Genomic DNA, 18,241 nt, shown 5'->3' with positions numbered 1-18,241 from the left:
GCCATGAGTTTATTGGTTTGTTTGTTTTGACCCATACTGAAAGCCCTCATGTTTGTTCTTTTGTGCAGCTGGATAATCCAGATGAGCAAGCAGCCCAGATCAGAAGGGAGCTGGATGGACGTCTCCAGATGGCAGACCAAATTGCCAGGGTAAGGATATTTGGGGAACATTTGCAGGGGGACTGGACAAAAATCCCACACAAGAGGTACGGTGATTATTAACGGCCTTCTAAAGTTAAATTTGAGAAGCAGAGAGGAGGGAAGATGAGGACAATCACCCTGACTGGGCCGTCAGCCCTCTTCTTTCCATAAGCTCTTCCAAAGCTCCTACAGGCATTTTCTGTGTTCCCATCAACACTCAAACTCCAGTGTCAACCTCCCTTCTGAATTCCAGACTCATATTTTCAACTCTCTGTTGAAGATCTCCCCTTAGACATTTCCCTGACATTTCAAGTTGAATGTGTTCAAAATCTGTCTGCTTTTCTTCCCCTTCCCACCACCTACTCTCTTATCTACATATACACCTCTCATGTATTCTCTCTCCTGCTACAGTGAATGAAACCGCCTAGTCATTCTCCAGTTTCTTCTTCCTCCTCATGGCACTCCACACTTAATCAGACACCCTGCCTCCTAAATGTGGGTCGAATATGTTCATTGCTCTCCAGCATCACTACTGGTGCTTTGATTCAGGCCCTCCTTTCCTGGATCTTGGTGTAGCCTCCTGACGGTTATCCCTGTCACCATTCTCTCCTGCTCTCCTTTCCATCCTTCACACTGTTGCCGTGCTGGAAGGCATATATGAACATCTCAATACCAAGGCTCAAAAACCTTCAGTGGATTCTCCTATGGCCCCCAGAACAAAATATAACCCCTTTAGAGTGATAGTCAAGGCTCTGAGTCAGAAAACTGTATCCTTCCTTTTTAGCCTCCCCTCCGCCAGCTTTCCCACCAGTGCTCCCCAGTCTGACTACAGAGAATGTCTCCCTCTGAATATCCCAGGCCCTTTCTAGTCTCTGTGTCTTTGTATCTGCTGGTCTCTCAATCTATAATGAACTTTTCCTCTCTCCTCCACTTAGCAAACGCTCCTACTCAGCCTTTAATACCTAACTTAAAACACTTTCTGTAAGAGGTTAGCAGTTGGTCCTTCCCACCTTTGTGCTCTCATCATGCCCCACAGAGAACTTATTGTAGGAAGTGATTGAATGTTGATTATTTGTTTATGTGTCTGAGTCTCCCAGGAGATATGATTCCTCCAGGCCTGGGATGATGCCTTATTGTCAGATGACTATAACTGTTATCTCCCATTGTTGTTATTGTTGCTGTTTGTGTTATTATTGATAGTAGTAGTGCTCCTAGTATTTATTGAGTGCTGACTCAGTTTCAAACATGCTAAATGCTTTACATGTTCCATCTCATTCAATCCTTCCAACAGTCCTATGAGGAAATTCCAATTAATCGTTCTTGTTTTAAAGATGGAGAGATGCCAGATAAGCATGGTAGCTGCTGGTTGATGGGGCTGCACCGGCTCCTCACCTCAGGTCTCAAAGTATCAGGGCTCAGACTAGGGTAAAGCACTCACCTCAGGTAAAAAATTTAAGGGGATCTCAAAAAACTCAGTAATTATGATAAATAATATTTTAATGCACTGTTGTTATAAATCAAAATTAATGCAAAAAATCTGTGGTGAACAAGGTCTCATAATTTTAAATACGGATAGGGAATGTTCGGGAGGCGGGGCAAGATGGCAGACTGGTGAGCTGTAAGTTTTAGTTACTCCTCCAGGAAAGTAGGTAAAAAGCCAGGAACTGCGTGGACTGGACACCACAGAGCAATCTGTCTTTGGGCATACTTCATACAACACTCATGAAAACGTGGAACTGCTGAGATCAGCGAAATCTGTAAGTTTTTGCGGCCAGGGGACCCGCGCCCCTCCCTGCCAGGCTCAGTCCCGGGGGAGGAGGGGCTGTCAGCTCCGGGAAGGAGAAGGGAGAACTGCAGTGGCTGCTCTTATCGGAAACTCATTCTACTGATTCAAACTCCAACCATAGATAGACTGAGACCAGACACCAGAGACTCTGAGAGCAGCCAGCCCAGCAGAGAGGAGACAGGCATAGAAAAAAAACAACACGAAAAACTCCAAAATAAAAGCAGAGGATTTTTGGAGTTCTGGTGAACACAGAAAGGGGAAGGGCGGAGCTCAGGCTTTGAGGTGCATATGCAAATCCCGAAGCAAAGCTGATCTCTCTGCCCTGTGGACCTTTCCTTAATGGCCCTGGTTGCTTTGTCTATTAGCATTTCAATAACCCATTAGATCTCTCAGGAGGGCCGTTTTTTTGTTGTTGTTGTTGTTGTTGTTTTTTGTTTTTTGTTTTTTAAATCCTTTTTTCTTTTTCTAAAACAATTACTCTAAGAAGCCCAATACAGAAAGCTTCAAAGAATTGCAATTTGGGCACGTCAAGTCAAGAGCAGAACTAAGAGAGCTCTGAGACAAAAGGCAATAATCCAGTGGCTGAGAAAATTCACTAAACAACACAACTTCCCAAGAAAAGGGGGGTGTCCGCTCACAGCCACCATCCTGGTGGACAGGAAACACTTCTGCCCATCACCAGCCCCATAGCCCAGAGCTGCCCCAGACAACCCAGTGCGACGGAAGTGCTTCAAATAACAGGCACACACCACAAAACTGGGCGTGGACATTAGCCTTCCCTGCAACCTCAGCTGAATGTCCCAGAGCTGGGAAGGTGGAGCAGTGTGAATTAACAAAGCCCCATTCAGCCATCATTTCAGCAGACTGGGAGCCTCCCTACACAGCCCAGCAGCCCAGAACTGCCCTGGGGGGACGGCACTCACCTGTGACATAGCACAGTCATCCCTCAACAGAGGACCCGGGGTGCACAGCCTGGAAGAGGGGCCCACTTGCAAGTCTCAGGAGCCATACACCAATACCAAAGACTTGTGGGTCAGTGGCAGAGACAAACTGTGGCAGGACTGAACTGAAGGATTAGACTATTGCAGTAGCGTTAAAACTCTAGGATCACCAGGGAGATTTGATTGTTAGGGCCACCCCCCCTCCCCGACTGCCCAGAAACACGCCCCACATACAGGGCAGGCAACACCAACTACACACGCAAGCTTGGTACACCAACTGGGCCCCACAAGACTCACTCCCCCACTCACCAAAAAGGCTAAGCAGGGGAGAACTGGCTTGTGGAGAACAGGTGGCTCGTGGACGCCACCTGCTGGTTAGTTAGAGAAAGTGTACTCCACGAAGCTGTAGATCTGATAAATTAGAGATAAGGACTTCAATAGGTCTACAAACCCTAAAAGAACCCTATCAAGTTCAGCAAATGCCACGAGGCCAAAAACAACAGAAAATTATAAAGCATATGAAAAAAACAGACAATATGGATAACCCAAGCCCAAGCACCCAAATCAAAAGACCAGAAGAGACACAGCACCTAGAGCAGCTACTCAAAGAACTAAAGATGAACAATGAGACCATAGTACGGGATATGAAGGAAATCAAGAAGACCCTAGAAGAGCATAAAGAAGACATTGCAAGACTAAATAAAAAAATGGATGATCTTATGGAAATTAAAGAAACTGTTGACCAAATTAAAAAGATTCTGGACACTCATAGTACAAGACTAGAGGAAGTTGAACAACGAATCAGTGACCTGGAAGATGACAGAATGGAAAATGAAAGCATAAAAGAAAGAATGGGGAAAAAAATTGAAAAACTCGAAATGGACCTCAGGGATATGATAGATAATATGAAACGTCCGAATATAAGACTCATTGGTGTCCCAGAAGGGGAAGAAAAGGGTAAAGGTCTAGGAAGAGTATTCAAAGAAATTGTTGGGGAAAACTTCCCAAATCTTCTAAACAACATAAATACACAAATCATAAATGCTCAGCGAACTCCAAATAGAATAAATCCAAAAAAACCCACTCCGAGACATATACTGATCACACTGTCAAACATAGAAGAGAAGGAGCAAGTTCTGAAAGCAGCAAGAGAAAAGCAATTCACCACATACAAAGGAAACAGCATAAGACTAAGCAGTGACTACTCAGCAGCCACCATGGAGGCAAGAAGGCAGTGGCACAATATATTTAAAATTCTGAGTGAGAGGAATTTCCAGCCAAGAATACTTTATCCAGCAAAGCTCTCCTTCAAATTTGAGGGAGAGCTTAAATTTTTCACAGACAAAGAAATGCTGAGAGAATTTGCTAACAAGAGACCTGCCCTACTGGAGATACTAAAGGGAGCCCTACAGACAGAGAAACAAAGACAGGACAGAGAGACTTGGAGAAAGGTTCAGTACTAAAGAGATTCGGTATGGGTACAATAAAGGATATTAATAGAGAGAGGGAAAAATATGGCAAACATAAACCAAAGGATAAGATGGCCTATTCAAGAACTGCCTTCACGGTTTTAACGTTGAATGTAAATGAATTAAACTCCCCAATTAAAAGATATAGATTTGCAGAATGGATCAAAAAAAATGAACCATCAATATGTTGCATACAAGAGACTCATCTTAGACACAGGGACACAAAGAAACTGAAAGTGAAAGGATGGAAAAAAATATTTCATGCAAGCTACAGCCAAAAGAAAGCAGGTGTAGCAATATTAATCTCAGATAAAATAGACTTCAAATGCAGGGATGTTTTGAGAGACAAAGAAGGCCACTACATACTAATAAAAGGGGCAATTCAGCAAGAAGAAATAACAATCATAAATGTCTATGCACCCAATCAAGGTGCCACAAAATACATGAGAGAAACACTGGCAAAACTAAAGGAAGCAATTGATGTTTCCACAATAATTGTGGGAGACCTCAACACATCACTCTCTCCTATAGATAGATCAACCAGACAGAAGACCAATAAGGAAATTGAAAACCTAAACAATCTGATAAATGAATTAGATTTAACAGACATCTACAGGACATTACATCCCAAATCACCAGGATACACATACTTTTCTAGTGCTCACGGAACTTTCTCCAGAATAGATCATATGCTGGGACATAAAACAAGCCTCAATAAATTTAAAAAGATTGAAATTATTCAAAGCACATTCTCTGACCACAATGGAATACAATTAGAAGTCAATAACCATCAGAGACTTAGAAAATTCACAAATACCTGGAGGTTAAACAACACACTCCTAAACAATCAGTGGGTTAAAGAAGAAATAGCAAGAGAAATTGCTAAATATATACAGACGAATGAAAATGAGAACACAACATACCAAAACCTATGGGATGCAGCAAAAGCAGTGCTAAGGGGGAAATTTATAGCACTAAACGCATATATTAAAAAGGAAGAAAGAGCCAAAATCAAAGAACTAATGGATCAACTGAAGAAGCTAGAAAATGAACAGCAAACCAATCCTAAACCAAGTACAAGAAAAGAAATAACAAGGATTAAAGCAGAAATAAATGACATAGAGAACAAAAAAACAATAGAGAGGATAAATATCACCAAAAGTTGGTTCTTTGAGAAGATCAACAAGATTGACAAGCCCCTAGCTACACTGACAAAATCAAAAAGAGAGAAGACCCATATAAACAAAATAATGAATGAAAAAGTTGACATAACTGCAGATCCTGAAGAAATTAAAAAAATTATAAGAGGATATTATGAACAACTGTATGGCAACAAACTGGATAATGTAGAAGAAATGGACAATTTCCTGGAAACATATGAACAACCTAGACTGACCAGAGAAGAAATAGAAGACCTCAACCAACCCATCACAAGCAAAGAGATCCAATCAGTCATCAAAAATCTTCCCACAAATAAATGCCCAGGGCCAGATGGCTTCACAGGGGAATTCTACCAAACTTTCCAGAAAGAACTGACACCAATCTTACTCAAACTCTTTCAAAACATTGAAAAAAATGGAACACTACCTAACTCATTTTATGAAGCTAACATCAATCTAATACCAAAACCAGGCAAAGATGCTACAAAAAAGGAAAACTACCGGCCAATCTCCCTAATGAATATAGATGCAAAAATCCTCAACAAAATACTTGCAAATCGAATCCAAAGACACATTAAAAAAATCATACACCATGACCAAGTGGGGTTCATTCCAGGCATGCAAGGATGGTTCAACATAAGAAAAACAATCAATGTATTACAACACATTAAAAACTCGAAAGGGAAAAATCAATTGATCATCTCAATAGATGCTGAAAAAGCATTTGACAAAATCCAACATCCCTTTTTGATAAAAACACTTCAAAAGGTAGGAATTGAAGGAAACTTCCTCAACATGATAAAGAGCATATATGAAAAACCCACAGCCAGCATAGTACTCAATGGTGAGAGACTGAAAGCCTTCCCTCTAAGATCAGGAACAAGACAAGGATGCCCGCTGTCACCACTGTTATTCAACATTGTGCTAGAAGTGCTAGCCAGGGCAATCCGGCAAGACAAAGAAATAAAAGGCATCCAAATTGGAAAAAAAGAAGTAAAACTGTCATTGTTTGCAGATGATATGATCTTATATCTAGAAAACCCTGAGAAATCAACGATACACCTACTAGAGCTAATAAACAAATTTAGCAAAGTAGCGGGATACAAGATTAATGCACATAAGTCAGTAATGTTTCTATATGCTAGAAATGAACAAACTGAAGAGACACTCAAGAAAAAGATACCATTTTCAATAGCAACTAAAAAAATCAAGTACCTAGGAATCAACTTAACCAAAGATGTAAAAGACCTATACAAAGAAAACTACATAACTCTACTAAAAGAAATAGAAGGGGACCTTAAAAGATGGAAAAATATTCCATGTTCATGGATAGGAAGGCTAAATGTCATTAAGATGTCAATTCTACCCAAACTCATCTACAGATTCAATGCAATCCCAATCAAAATTCCAACAACCTACTTTGCAGACTTGGAAAAGCTAGTTATCAAATTTATTTGGAAAGGGAAGATGCCTCGAATTGCTAAAGACACTCTAAAAAAGAAAAACGAAGTGGGAGGACTTACACTCCCTGACTTTGAAGCTTATTATAAAGCCACAGTTGCCAAAACAGCATGGTACTGGCACAAAGATAGACATATAGATCAATGGAATCGAATTGAGAATTCAGAGATAGACCCTCAGATCTATGGCCGACTGATCTTTGATAAGGCCCCCAAAGTCACCGAACTGAGCCATAATGGTCTTTTCAACAAATGGGGCTGGGAGAGTTGGATATCCATATCCAAATTATGAAAGAGGACCCCTACCTCACCCCCTACACAAAAATTAACTCAAAATGGACCAAAGATCTCAATATAAAAGAAAGTACCATAAAACTCCTAGAAGATAATGTAGGAAAACATCTTCAAGACCTTGTATTAGGAGGCCACCTCCTAGACTTTACACCCAAAGCACAAGCAACAAAAGAGAAAATAGATAAATGGGAACTCCTCAAGCTTAGAAGTTTCTGCACCTCAAAGGAATTTCTCAAAAAGGTAAAGAGGCAGCCAACTCAATGGGAAAAAAATTTTGCAAACCATGTATCTGACAAAAGACTGATATCTTGCATATACAAAGAAATCCTACAACTCAATGACAATAGTACAGACAGCCCAATTATAAAATGGGCAAAAGATATGAAAAGACAGTTCTCTGAAGAGGAAATACAAATGGCCAAGAAACACATGAAAAAATGTTCAGCTTCACTAGCTATTAGAGAGATGCAAATTAAGACCACAATGAGATACCATCTAACACCGGTTAGAATGGCTGCCATTAAACAAACAGGAAACTACAAATGCTGGAGGGGATGTGGAGAAATTGGAACTCTTATTCATTGTTGGTGGGACTGTATAATGGTTCAGCCACTCTGAAAGTCAGTCTGGCGGTTCCTTAGAAAACTAGATATAGAGCTACCATTCGATCCAGCGATTGCACTTCTCGGTATATACCCGGAAGATCGGAAAGCAGTGACACGAACAGATATCTGCACGCCAATGTTCATAGCAGCATTATTCACAATTGCCAAGAGATGGAAACAACCCAAATGTCCTTCAACAGATGAGTGGATAAATAAAATGTGGTATATACACACGATGGAATACTACGCGGCAGTAAGAAGGAACGATCTCGTGAAACATATGACAACATGGATGAACCTTGAAGGCATAATGCTGAGCGAAATAAGCCAGGCACAAAAAGAGAAATATTATATGCTACCACTAATGTGAACTTTGAAAAATGTAAAACAAATGGCTTATAATGTAGAATGTAGGGGAACTAGCAGTAGAGAGCAATTAAGGAAGGGGGAACAATAATCCAAGAAGAACAGATAAGCTATTTAACGTTCTGGGGATGCCCAGAAATGACTATGGTCTGTTAATTTCTGATGGATGTAGTAGGAACAAGTTCACTGAAATGTTGCTATATTATGTAACTTTCTTGGGGTAAAGTAGGAACATGTTGGAAGTTAAGCAGTTATCTTAGGTTAGTTGTCTTTTTCTTACTCCCTTGTTATGGTCTCTTTGAAATGTTCTTTTATTGTATGTTTGTTTTCTTTTTAACTTTTTTCTTCATACAGTTGATTTAAAAAAGAGGGGAAAGTTAAAAAAAAAAAAAGAAAAGAAAAAAGACAAACAAGGAAAAAAAAAAAAAAGATGTAGTGCCCCCTTGAGGAGCCTGTGGAGAATGCAGGGGTATTCGCCTACCCCACCTCCATGGTTGCTAACATGACCACAGACATAGGGGACTGGTGGTTTGATGGGTTGAGCCCTCTACCATAAGTTTTACCCTTGGGAAGACGGTTGCTGCAAAGGAGAGGCTAGGCCTCCCTGTATTTGTGCCTAAGAGTCTCCTCCTGAATGCCTCTTTGTTGCTCAGATGTGGCCCTCTCTCTCTGGCTAAGCCAACTTGAAAGATGAAATCACTGCCCTCCCCCCTACGTGGGATCAGACACCCAGGGGAGTGAATCTCCCTGGCAACGTGGAATATGACTCCCGGGGAGGAATGTAGACCCGGCATCGTGGGATGGAGAACATCTTCTTGACCAAAAGGGGGATGTGAAAGGAAATGAAATAGGCTTCAGTGGCAGAGAGATTCCAAAACGAGCCGGGAGATCACTCTGGTGGGCACTCTTACGCACACTTTAGACAACCTTTTTTAGGTTCTAAAGAATTGGCGTAGCTGGTGGTGGATACCTGAAACTATTAAACTACAACCCAGAACCCATGAATCTCGAAGACAGTTGTATAAAATGTAGCTTATGAGGGGTGACAATGGGATTGGGAATGCCATAAGGACCAAACTCCACTTTGTCTAGTTTAGGGATGGATGTGTAGAAAAGTAGGGGAAGGAAACAAACAGACAAAGGTACCCAGTGTTCTTTTTTACTTCAATTGCTCTTTTTCACTCTAATTATTATTCTTGTTATTTTTGTGTGTGTGCTAATGAAGGTGTCAGGGATTGATTTAGGTGATGAATGTACAACTATGTAATGGTACTGTAAACAGTCGAAAGTACAATTTGTTTTGTATGACTGTGTGGTATGTGAATATATCTCAATAAAATGATTAAAAAAAAAAAAAATACGGATAGGACCCTACTGGTTCCTACTGAGGCCACAGACCATGTGTGCACATGTGGATAGGGGGCTATAGGGATGGCAGGGAGGATAGACACAGAGGAGAGCTTAGTATTTGACTTTCCTCTTTCTGGAGAGAGGCGTCCCAGAACCTGAATACCAAGAAAGGAATCCCACTGGAAGAGAAGCCAAAGAGAGATTCCAAGACTCATGAAAATCCCTCTGTTTGTGCTCAAGCAGTTTTACTGAAATGTTTTGCATTTGTATCTTGTTTTTGGATACTGTCAAAGTTTATAGTCAAGCAAGTCTGGTGACTAAATAGAGTATGCAATTATGGATTTGGCTACAGGTAGTGTAAAAGGCTCTTACATTTTAAAATCCTGCTTAATGTGGGAGTAAACATCAAAAGACTTTAGGATTTACTTCTGCACACTCACTTTCTCCTCTGAGCAGATTAGCCAGAAACCTGAGGTCAGTGAGTCCATTCCCCTGCCTTTAACATTCCAACAAGTAAGTATTCATCCTCATTTAAATAAAATCACAGTCTCACTTCAAAAACAAGCTCATGGTACCTTTATTTTGTTGTTTAGTGTGCTTTGAGGCTTAACGTTGTAATTTAGGAAACCAGTGTTAGGCTAATTTTAATTTTAGAGAAGACTGTAGATAAAGAACTGTTATATATGAGCCAAGATATTCATTTCTAAGCAGTAGATCAAAGAACTCTCTTCCCCAACCCACACCTCTAGATATTCTGAAATCAAGTCAGAGATTATTAACAACTTAAAAACTAAGCTGTCTTGGTCAGTGAAATAGGTGACTGCAGGGAATCTTGGTTATTATTCACAGAGAATGGAGAATAATTTCGAAGAATATGGAGGTTCCACAAACATTCAGGGTGTTGTGGAATTCCGTGAGATAGTCTCTCAATGCCATCTCCTTTTCTCCTAGAAACTGCAGCTCTTTTCTCCTGCAACGTTCTTTTATGCCAGCAGCCCCCTTGCCTAAATTATTTGGTCCTAGAGTGAGCTCTTCACCTAAGCTGGACCAATCACAGTTCCCCAGCCTGCCCAAGCCACACGCGATTGGTCCAGGAATAGATTCCTGCTGCAAACTAGACCAATAAATTCCTTTCTCAGGACATGTGGACTGGGGGCCAACAGGGATATATCTTTCCACTGGTAGAAAGGTATCTGCAGCCATACTTCAGTTCTTCCACGTAGAGAAAAGAAGATGAAAGAACGAAGCCAACACATGGAGAGAAAGAGAGGGAATATTCTGACAGTCCTTAGCATGTTTCAATCCGAAACCTCAGCCTCATATCTGCTTTTTTTCTTTTTTTCATAATGCAGTTTATTTAACCCAATACACCCAAAATATTTCAACGTGTAATTAATATAAAAATTATTAATGAGATATTTTACGTTCTTTTTTCATACTAAGTCGTCGTGATCTGGTATGCATTTCACACTTACAGCACATCTCAAATACTCATAGCTGCTTTTCTCTCAGTTTAGTTAAATTCTAAGAAAAATAAATTCTCCCTTTGCCTAAACCATCCTAATACTGAGGAAAATTGGCAAATAGTTCATCTGCTAAAAATTAAATAAAATGTCAAGATCTCAGATTTTAACTAGTTCATGAAGAAATATTAAAACAAAGTACCTCTGCTTATCTTTTTTTAGCATGCCCTGATTTTTCTGCTTCCAACATCACAGTCAGTTTTGGAGAGGGTGTACAATTCAACCCATATGGCTGAGGCTCAGCTCCTGTAAATATCATAACCAGAAATTCTTAGGAATAGATGTCTTCCATCATGCATAATTCATTCTGTTCTCTGAATTAAAAGATTGGTAGAGTACTCTTGATTGCAAGTACAAGGCACCAACTCAAGGAAGCTTATGTAAAACAAAGGATTGATTCTAGGGATCGAGGAATATCTCACAAACCCCATGGATAAGGTACAGCCAGAACCCAGGAAAGAATCCACCAGGGAAAGTACCAGGGGCTTTCCCTCCATTTCTCATCTCTGTGTGTCCCACTCATTATTCTTTCTTTCTACACAGACCAGTTTTCTTTGCTTCTCAGGTGGGAAACTTGACTGACTCAAAGATCTATATGCTTCCTCCATGGCCAAATAGGAATCATGCAGCCTGTTAGCTTCCCACTCTCTTTCTCCCTCTCTCCCCTCTCCCCTTTTCTCACCACCCCCTTCAAATTCACAGTTCAAGAATCAGGCCTCTGATTGTACCTTCTTTGTTTAAGCACCTGTCCCTGGTACAATCAACTAATCCCCTGTGGAAAGAGTGTGGGGGTCTCCTTGCGCACAAAGATGCTGCAGATGTACCCCTGGGTGAGGGTGAGGATGGCACCTAAAGGGTAGGGGTGTGGGTTGGGTGGTCATTATGAATTAGGAGATGACCCAAGATGTACTAATAGTTATTAGTGGTAATCGCTAACATTTATATAGCAGTTACTATGTGCAAAACTCTCCTAAGCCTTTTACACTCAGTAACCCATTTAACTGTCCAACAGCCTTGTGAGAAAGGTGCTGTCATTATCCCATTTCCTTTCATAGATGAGGAGGCTGAAGCAGAGACATTAGAGAACTCAGCCAAGGTCACTAATGAGAAGAATTTGCACTCAACCAATAGGCACATCCCATTTCCAAATGCCTTCCCAAATACAGCCCCTCATTTTCCCTATAACTTAATATGACTTGGGATAAAACATGCCCTTCTCCCAGTCCTTCACCTTATTTCTCAACACCCAAACCACCCAGACCTCTCTCTCTATCTCTGCTAACCACTTCTTTATTCAAAGTGCTAGACACTGGCTGAGCAATTACCTATATACTCTTCATTTAGACACATGACTCTCCCCAGTTTGGGCATGTCAGAGGGCTTAGGTGGCAAGCCCAGAGTTCATTCAGCTGGAAAGTGGAGAACTGAACTCAAAGCCCAGTCCTCTTACTCTGCACCTCATGCTCTTTCTTTTGAGTAGTGAGACGAGAGGCAGTAGGACAGGCCGACCAGGACTGCCCCTTCCCTCCCCAGCCTCTCTCCATGCTGCTGGTCGCTCCAGGACACTGCTTTCTCTTTTCCGCTAAAATTTTCCATGTGTTCAGTTCAGTTTATCCAGAAGCCCAAGATGGAGCAACACTGTCAGGCAGACCCAGGTCCTACAATTCAGAATCCTGTCTAATTTTATTTCCTTGGAATCTGGAATGGAGGTTGTAGGGACCCTGCTCCTTCTACCAGCAGCAGCCTCATGGGCACATGCCTCTGCTGAAAGGCACGTTTTTGTCCTCTCTTTGTAGGAAACCAGGGAGACAAGAGTAAGGCAGCTTTCCCTTACCACCCTCCCACACTGTAATCTATCAGTCCGTTCCCACAGCATACCACGAGTCATCAGACAGACACGGCTGCGCAAGCCCTCACTGTGAATCTCAGACAAGCTGCCTTCAAAGTTCCAGAGGAGATCTGAATGCGTTTTTTTTAATCTGGTAGAAAAGACTTTTTAATCCCTGTTCAAACATTTCCCCAAATCCTCTCATGTTGACATTAAAGTGTCCTCATATTTCAACCAGGAATTAAGTCTGTTATTTAAAATACGTGATCAGAAGTTGACATTGGAGCTTAAGCAGGCAGATTGTGGCATTAGCACTGCTGTAATATCTGCCAGTTCTTTTGGCCACATTTTGGGGTAAAATTCCAAGACACTGGAGCTAATTATAGAAGACAAAGAATACAGTTTGTGTGGTATCAGTGGCAGAGGTCTGAGAGTGAAAAGCCACTGGTTTTTCCAAGCTATTATTTAAATATAGAATTTTCCAATTCTCTGGGGGGCAAAATTACCATCTCACACCATGGCCCTGTTGAAAACATCAATGAGAATATGGCCCAGGAGAGAAATAATTTCCAAATATCACCCTGATGCAAAAGTTCTGTTCTCACATTGTCGAAAATCAGATGGAAATGGAATCTTCTCCTACCAGAGAAAGATGTCAGCCCCCAGATGACAAGCTAACTTTGTTGCACCTGGCATTTGCCCTGCATCATGAAGGAGCCCCATTCCCAGGCACACAGCAGGGCTTTAGTTCCATTTGTTGCCTGAAGAAGGTGAGTAAGGAGCATCTCCACCATGACTGTGGTTTTTTGTGCAGTGACCAGAAACCCAGGAGATTCTGAGTTCAAAGAATTATCTAAATGCCAGGGAGGTCCTCTAAAGCTCATTCAAGTGAAGGGAAGTTCACCCAACATGTAAGAGCTGAGAAAGTATAACCAAACCATTTAAAGACCAGTTTGGGTAAAGAAGCCAATTCAGGAAACAAAAATACTTCCTAAAGCCTGTGGTGCTGATTTTAGCAAACCACTCCCAGGCCCTTCTTCCTCTCTTTTAACCTGCCCTTCCCCTCCCTGTTACTCCCTATGCTTTACCCCACAGCCTCCCTCACACAGTCCAAGTTGACTGCATGATAATCGGACGGCCATTGCTGTGGTGGACTCCGCTGTCACCAGCCCTCGGCTGAGCACGACAGGATGAGAGGGCCCATTGCAGAGCTTCTCCATCTGGGCACTGTTAGCATTTGCATTCTGCCTCACTGATAGTACATGGGCTCTGGAGCCAGCCTCCTGGGTTGCAGACTTAACTTGACCAGTTATTGATTTAATACCTGTGCCTCCTTTTCTTCTAGAAAATAGGGATTAAAAAAGCAGTGCCTGCCTCAGTGGGTTGTTGGGAGGACTTGGTTAGGGGCCCAGTACTTAGCTGGCATTCAGTAAGTGCCAGCTGTCATCAGTATCTTTACCTTAGACACCAAAATGTTTTTGTTGTTGTTTTGTTAGCATGGGGCCTGATATCTATAATCAGTGCTCAAAAATTATTTTTGTTTTTCTTCTCTTACTCCTCACAATAACTATGAGCTTTATTATCATTCCACGTTTCAGATATGGAAACTGAAGCTCAGAGGGGTATAGACACCTGTGTAAAGTCACACTCCCCAGGAAGTGTCAGACCCAGGATTCATAGTTGAGTCTGTTTCACTAATGTGGACTGAGCAAGGTTCTTTGGTGCCCCTTTGTCCTCTGAGCATGCCTCTGTTACTTCATGTGTCACCTGATGTCTAAATGGTTGCTTTCTGGACCCCCCCCCCCTCCAATACTGTCACCTCCTGGCTGACTGTTTCATCCCTGGTAACAAATGCATGGCCTGACACATGGTAGAAGCCCAGCAAGTGTTTGAGGGGTTGCACTGAATAGCTGCAACACCATCTCTGAGCTCCCATGTCTATAAAGTGTCCTCTGTCACATCCCATCTCTCCTTCTGATCGCCTGCCAGTCCACTGACTCCAGCCTGGGGTCCAGGGAGCCTGTTTCTGAGGGGGAAGGGGGGTGGGGACTTGTCAGCTTTTATGCATTCCCCTTCATCCACTCTCGGTAGAAATGCAAAGACAGAAAAAAAGGGCACTTGGCTGAGGAATCTGAAAGTACTTTCACGTGCTATTTCTCATATGTTCCAAAAAGCTCTCAGTGTGGCCAACTACAAATAACCTAGACGGGATGTGTCCTTGGGAGGCCATCCCCACTGAGGAATGTTATCAGCCCAAACAAGAATGAATGGCCAGTGGAGATTTTCTTTGGAGGACTTTGTTCATCCATTTGCCATGTTTCTCATAAAGCAATATGAATAAACAATTCTTTTCTCAAGGCTAATTTACTTTTTGTGATTGGAAAAGTAGCAATGGAGATGGACGACGACAGTTTCCTTGCTTTGGCCCAAAGTCAGCTTTGGAATGTGTTTGTAATGGGCCTGCCGCGGAAAACCACTCAAGAAGTGTGGTCTAGATTGACAGAATGCTATTTCTCCTCAAGGCTTAAGTACCCGGAGCAGAAAAAATTGCTTTGTTTTCCCTTGCAGACTTCAGTTTTATGAGTCTCTTTTTATGATGTCGTTAGGAACTGTCCAAGTTCTAGGAGGAGTGATCATTCTTTGGATTTCTCCAGTGTTCTGCTGCATGAAGTTTGGTGGGCTGTGATTCTAGGTCAGAGTGGTGTTGCCTGTAACCATTCTGTCTTGTTCCAAAACTTCAAGACAGTGGAGTTAAAAGGAGTTCCATATATGGATGTGATAAAAGGGACTGTCCTTGGTAGTAGTCTCCGAAGGCTGATTAGCAAGAAAGTACTCAAGTCACAGACCTTTTCTCTCCATCCCTACGGCAAATGCAAAGCTGGCAGCTGGCAGTAAAAATCAGAGATATCACCTACCCAGTCCCCCCGAGAACACCAGGTAATCCCTGAAGTTTGGGCCCCAGTGTGAAGAGAAAAAGAGACAGGTCATTGTAACAACCCTCAGACTGTGGGATGTAAACTCTGCTGTTTGGCAGACTTTCAAGTAGCCTGGGGACCACTCAGACTATGACTTAAGCCAGCTTATTCTTCCCTCTGTTCTCAAGAAAGGCCATGTTTCACACAAGAAGGGGAAATAGTTTGTGACCACTTACAGTTGAATAGACCTTCTTGGGATTCATGGTTAGCTTGAAATACTTTCCATGTGAAGTTGACGAGCAGTGGCCCTCTATCAGTCAACCCAACCTGCTGGAAAACTTCTTCATCCATCAAACACTCCATCTCAGGGTCACCTCTTCTAGGAAGCCATCCCTGATTCTCTCAGGCAGTGTTCACTTCCCATATACTTCTGTGATAGCATGTACCCTGATCTTTCTTTTACAGACCATTCTCCCACTAGCTGTAAGCTCCAGAAGGCAGGTCCACAGCCTTTCATCATGACCACCCCCAGTGCATAACTCTTTTCCTGGCTCAGCACTGGTGGCAATGAATGTTTTCCAAGTGAACAGTGGTCCAGCAGCCAAATCCTCACATTTCTCTGGCCTTTTTCATAAAGGATGCCCCAGTTCTGAGACTTACAAGTAGCCCTTGATTGAGTCCAAGAAGGAGAAAAGCACGCTGACTGTGGAGGAGTTTTAGAGAAATAAGTTCCTCAGAATTCTCTTGCATTGAATCATTCCTAGATCTTGACAAGGCCATCAACCTGTCTTCTGATTTCAGTGGCATTCACCCTGCTTCTCCTCACAGTCACCCACAGTGTGTTTTGAAAGCACCATGCAGTTCCTGAGCCCGACCTCAGAGCAGTAAGTGATTGTTCCAAGAGGTTCAAGAAGGAACTGGTACTCATAAATTGCTGGGTGAATTTTAGTCCCCCACACTCATTTACACAGAAAAGCAGCCTTGGTGTTCTTCCAGAACTTAATTTATCATCTCTCTACCTCCTCCTCACAGCTGAGTTGTAGCGACATTGATATTTAATATGGACATTTTGACAAGCCATAATCCATTCACTCAACACATATATATGAAATGTGTATGATGTGCCAAACATTGTACTAGAAACCAGAGATTACTCAGGGATATCAGGATATGTATGGTCCTGTCTCATGGCACAGCAGGAAAGACAAATATTGAACAAATAAATTATGCACTTGATTCATTAACTGTAATTATTATTAAGTGTTACCAAGGAGGTAAGCGAGATGTTATACAACGGGGGTTCCCAAACTAGGAAAGTAAGGTTTCGAAGCTGAAATTTAGAAGATGGCTGAGAGTTACCAAGGGAGGTGGGGTGGGGGAGGGGAACAATGCTTATGAAGACCTTCAAGTAGAAAGAAGATGAGCAAAACACAAAAGCATCCCCAAGCCACTATGTGTAAATGAGTCAAGTTTCCTTGGTGGCAAGAAAGAAGTCTCCTTCTGCTAGCTAGTGGTTAGGAAGGAGTTATGGAAAGGAAGATAAGAGAATCTCAAGGAACCCAAATTCAGGAGGAATAACTAGACCTTGTGGAAATTAGAAAACCAACAAAATGCAAAGCTCTTTTCTGTGACTCTAGACAGCTTCTTCTCTCAAGATCTCTCTTTCCCTCTTTCCCTCTGTCTAGCTCTCTCCCATCTCTATCTTTACCTCTTTTCTCTCATTTCTCATGTAAATGTCTTATTCTGCTATTACCTGGTCCAAAATAACAACAAACCCTGAGTACACATGATCTTATTGTTTCAGCTCCAAAAACAATTACAGTCTCAGTGTCTCTCAGTTTAGTTGTCTGAAAGAATGAATCTCGTCAATTGCTGACCAGTTAATAGGACTGGTTGGTTGACTTGCAGTCAGGTGCCCATGTACTAGACATCATATTTTTTGCCACCCAGAATTCATACCTTAATTGATCTCTGGGAAAATACTTCAGCTTCCAGATCTGCAAGTTGGTGATCCAGATAGAGTTCTACTTCCAGCACAGTGATGGAGGGTGTAACTCATACCTAAGCAATTTAGTACAGCATATTCCTGGCCATAGAAATTGGTTCCACGTTTTTACATATCCTAAGCCAGTTCAGTCAGTTTGAATTAAGACAATTTTGAGATGAAAGGACTCTCCATCTTTCACAAGAGTTAGAAGGGGAGATATTTACTCTACCTTTCAATAGTATGGTGTGATATCATTAGCAACCATTTTGTGACATTAAGTGAAACCAGACCGAGCATGGAGCCAACCCAGAGGAAATAAAACCAAGATTCAGAGGAAAACCTCAGTTGTGTTGACATCATCTGAGCCTGATTCTAGCTTTACCTGAAGCTGAACCTACCCTGGGACATTTCCAAGCC

The 18,241-nt window shown here is 41.9% G+C and overlaps 1 protein-coding gene across 14 annotated transcripts in view; it reads left to right on the top strand.

Moving 5' to 3' along the window:
• Window positions 1-18,241, top strand: part of CADPS (calcium dependent secretion activator) — a 495,698-nt gene that overhangs the window by 225,588 nt on the left and 251,869 nt on the right. For all 14 annotated transcript variants that reach the window (XM_037799564.1, XM_037799562.1, XM_037799591.1 and 11 more), the window contains exon 4: window positions 69-149. In XM_037799564.1, the coding sequence (XP_037655492.1) occupies window positions 69-149 (81 nt within the window). The remainder of the gene's footprint in view (window positions 1-68; window positions 150-18,241) is intronic.

The sequence above is a fragment of the Choloepus didactylus genome, chromosome 1 (genome assembly GCF_015220235.1).
Source record: "Choloepus didactylus isolate mChoDid1 chromosome 1, mChoDid1.pri, whole genome shotgun sequence".
In the NCBI taxonomy this organism is placed as follows: domain Eukaryota; kingdom Metazoa; phylum Chordata; class Mammalia; order Pilosa; family Megalonychidae; genus Choloepus; species Choloepus didactylus.
This window is presented reverse-complemented; position numbering and strand designations above follow the sequence as displayed.